Source organism: Octopus sinensis, unplaced genomic scaffold (genome assembly GCF_006345805.1).
Source record: "Octopus sinensis unplaced genomic scaffold, ASM634580v1 Contig14969, whole genome shotgun sequence".
In the NCBI taxonomy this organism is placed as follows: domain Eukaryota; kingdom Metazoa; phylum Mollusca; class Cephalopoda; order Octopoda; family Octopodidae; genus Octopus; species Octopus sinensis.
The window spans coordinates 85001-88269 of NW_021833452.1; the positions used below are offsets into that span (position 1 = coordinate 85001).

Consider the following 3269-nt stretch of genomic DNA (forward strand, 5'->3'; position numbering starts at 1 on the left):
TAAATCGGAAAGAAGAAGCACACTCTAAAATATTGAGCAATACATATTCAAAATGGGGAAGGCTGGTTTATGGGATTACCTAAGGTTTCACATCCATTAAGGGTTTAGCTTTATGTCGTATTATCAGATCCGAAAACATGTTGGCTCAAGGCTTCTTAATACTATGGAGGAAGAAATGTCTCACAATGGGGATTATCTCCTTTGGCCATTGGCTATCGACTTCCAGCTGCACTGCCATCTTTTGGGCTCCAAAAGGCTAGCAAGAATTTCCTGAAGTGTAAACATGGCCCGAGAAGCTCTGTACTGGAGTTAAGGATGTACCCTGGTTTGAGGGAGTCCTTTAGGATTTTCTCCCATTCTGCTATGCATAATTTACATCGTTGTGTGCCGTTGATGTAAGGGCCTGGGTTTTCGAGAATTTTCCATGAAATCAAGTATGGAATATCATTGTATCTCAGCTGCCATACTTGGCTGGCTAATGATGTCGCGTATCTCCTTCTCTGAAGAAAGTTCTTGGTTGGAGAGATATCGCTTGAAAGGGGTTCCCGGAACGTCCGATGTTTCCCCGTGGGCAGGTTCTGTCGGCGATGTGTCTATATCTGCCGTCATCGTTGGTGTTGGGGCTGGGTTGCTGGTTTTGGCGTTGTCGGAGGTGGTGATTGTGGTGGCGGCAGTAATGGTGTCGCCACTGTCGAGGATGGTGAAGATGCTGTTGTTGTTATTGTAGCCCTTATCATTGGTGGGAGAGAAGTCATTAACGATGGCTACGCTGCTGCTGCTTACATATACACACACACACATAGATACACACATACATACACACATACATACCAACATATATACATGCATACATACACACACATACATAAATACATACACACGCACACACATGCATACATACATATACACTCATGCATACATACATACACACATGCATACATGCATACACATGCATACATACACACACAAATGTATGCGTACACATACACACATGCATACATACACGCATGCGTAAATACACGCATGCATACATACATACACACACATACACGCATGCATACATACACGCATGCGTAAATACACGCATGCATACATACATACACACACATACACACATGCTTATATACATACACACACATGCATACATACATACACACACATACACACATGCATACATACATACACACACATACACACATGCATACATACACACACATGTATACATGCACAAGTGAGATAAAATCATTGAGAGAAAGTTTACAGATTCTTGCTGCCATAACAAGCAACAAAATCTTTCGTCCTGTCTTAGAGCTGAAACAGAATCTTCTTTGGAGGAAATTTGTTTCATCCCTCCATAATCAATACTAACAGAGGATGCTGCATCACACTGGGTCAATCTTAAGAATGTTTGCCTTTCAAAGATTATCTCCAAATCAAAAAATATTTTGTTTTGACAGCAAATCTCAGAAAACGTTTTTATGCTTCAATAATGCATAACGAATTGGATACATGGATAAAAATAAGAAGTTGTTGTTGGTTACTGTTGTCATGTTGTCATCCTGTTGTTCCACTGCTACTACTATGGCATCTTTGGATATTTAACCTGTCTGAAATTGGAAGAAATCGAGAAACAAAAACAGATCTGGAGATTTTAGGTAATTCTGAACTTACCCAAACACAGCATGATAAAAAGCTGTCCGACCCCTTGTGTCTCTCTTGTCCAAATCTGCTCCAGCATCTATTAACAAGTTTATTAAAACTATGTTGCCCTCTGCAGAAGCAGCCATCAGATAAGTTTTACCGTTTGAATCTCTTAGGTTAATCTGAAGTGAAGAAAGTAAAGGCTTTTGAAATATATCAAAGGAGAGAGAGAGGGAGGGGGAGCGAGAGAGAGATAGAGAGGAGAGAGAGCGAGAGAGAGAGAGAGGGGACAGAGAGAGTGAGAGAGAGAGGGAAGAGAGAGTCCTTGTAAAATTTTCCATTCCACAGCCTATTCCCATGGGTTGTACTACCCTCTTTGGGAAGCCCTGATCTATATTCTTCCTCACAGTATCCCATCTGCTGACTATTAATTTTTCAGATTTCAAGTAAAAAGTCATAAACAACCATCATCTTTGTTCCTTAAAAGTGAAAACAGAGGGAGAATAACTTTCTCTGTATATTCAATTGACACCAGTACAGTTGTATAAAGCTAGATCAAGCTGGGGTTTGATTCCTACGTGACTCACCAGTATTTTCAAATGTTTGACAACTTCTGTAAAAGAAATCGTGTCGGCCCTATCACCAAGAAACCCTTGTTTGTGGCAAGAGAACTTCTTGACACCGTAATCACTCATCTAATGACCCGATCTACCTCTTGGACTGAGTATTTCCTGCCAGAATACTCCCTTGCAGTGTGTGATGATGGGCTTCTCTCTCCCTCACATTCCATCAACTCTGGCATGCTTCAAGGTTTGGTTCAGGATTTATAAAAACTACCAACGATGCAAAATAGTAGAAAGACGTGAAGAAAGATATGAAATATGGACAAATACATGTGGTTCGTTAGGAAGATTTCAAATTGTGTATCAAATAATAAACAAATAACCAACTTTGAGAAGGCAATACAATGAACAACTTACTCTGTCTGAACGGCTTTCTATCATGCTTTTCGCACCTTCGATGTCCCCAGATTCAATTTTCTCCTTGATTTTTTTAATGTCCATGTCTTTTGAATAAAAAATGCAAACGAAAGAAAGTAAAAGTTTTTAAAAACTTATAAAATGAAGTAAATAACAATATACTCGAGTTGATGGTTCTAAAATCTTGCATAAGACAACATAAATATTGGAAAGGTCAGGCTAACTAAAGTATTATTTAGAGCTGAATGTTCTTCTTGACACTAATAAACCTAACAACAGTCATTGTGTTGTGTCTCTAGGTTAGCTACATTCCTCTGCTTATTACAGTCCGAGTGGTTACAATTAAACCCTGAATATTGGAATGTACAGTCCGGTGATCAGCTGAGGGGACAGACTTCACATAAACTAGAAATTGACGCTACGAAGAAAGGTAAATTTCGGAAAAATAATTAAATTATCCACAGAAAATAATGTTTGTCTAATAAATCCTCTTGTATGAATTTTTGATTTGATCTCATCTATTTCAATACTATTTCGATTGACACTATCAACATGTGACTTTAGAAATCTTATTTTATGACTATTTGTTAATTTGATAATTACTCAACAAATTTCCCTCATATTTATATATGATTGGACAAATGAAAG

At 38.5% G+C, this 3269-nt stretch overlaps 1 protein-coding gene across 6 annotated transcripts in view; it reads right to left on the minus strand.

Moving 5' to 3' along the window:
• Nucleotides 1–3144, minus strand: part of LOC115230222 (E3 ubiquitin-protein ligase MIB2-like) — a 28221-nt gene extending 25077 nt beyond the window's left edge. Inside the window, exons 1-2 of one of the 6 annotated variants that reach the window (XM_036499571.1) lie at nucleotides 2622–3137; nucleotides 1672–1823 (exon numbers count right to left, since the gene is read on the minus strand). In XM_036499571.1, coding sequence (XP_036355464.1) covers nucleotides 1672–1823; nucleotides 2622–2705 — 236 coding nt within the window. In that variant the 5' untranslated portion in view covers nucleotides 2706–3137. Of the gene's footprint in view, nucleotides 1–1671; nucleotides 1824–2621 lie in introns of all 6 variants that reach the window. The other 5 variants (XM_036499573.1, XM_036499572.1, XM_029800437.2 and 2 more) reach the window with 5 other exon arrangements.
• Between the last annotated feature and the right edge of the window lie 125 nt (nucleotides 3145–3269).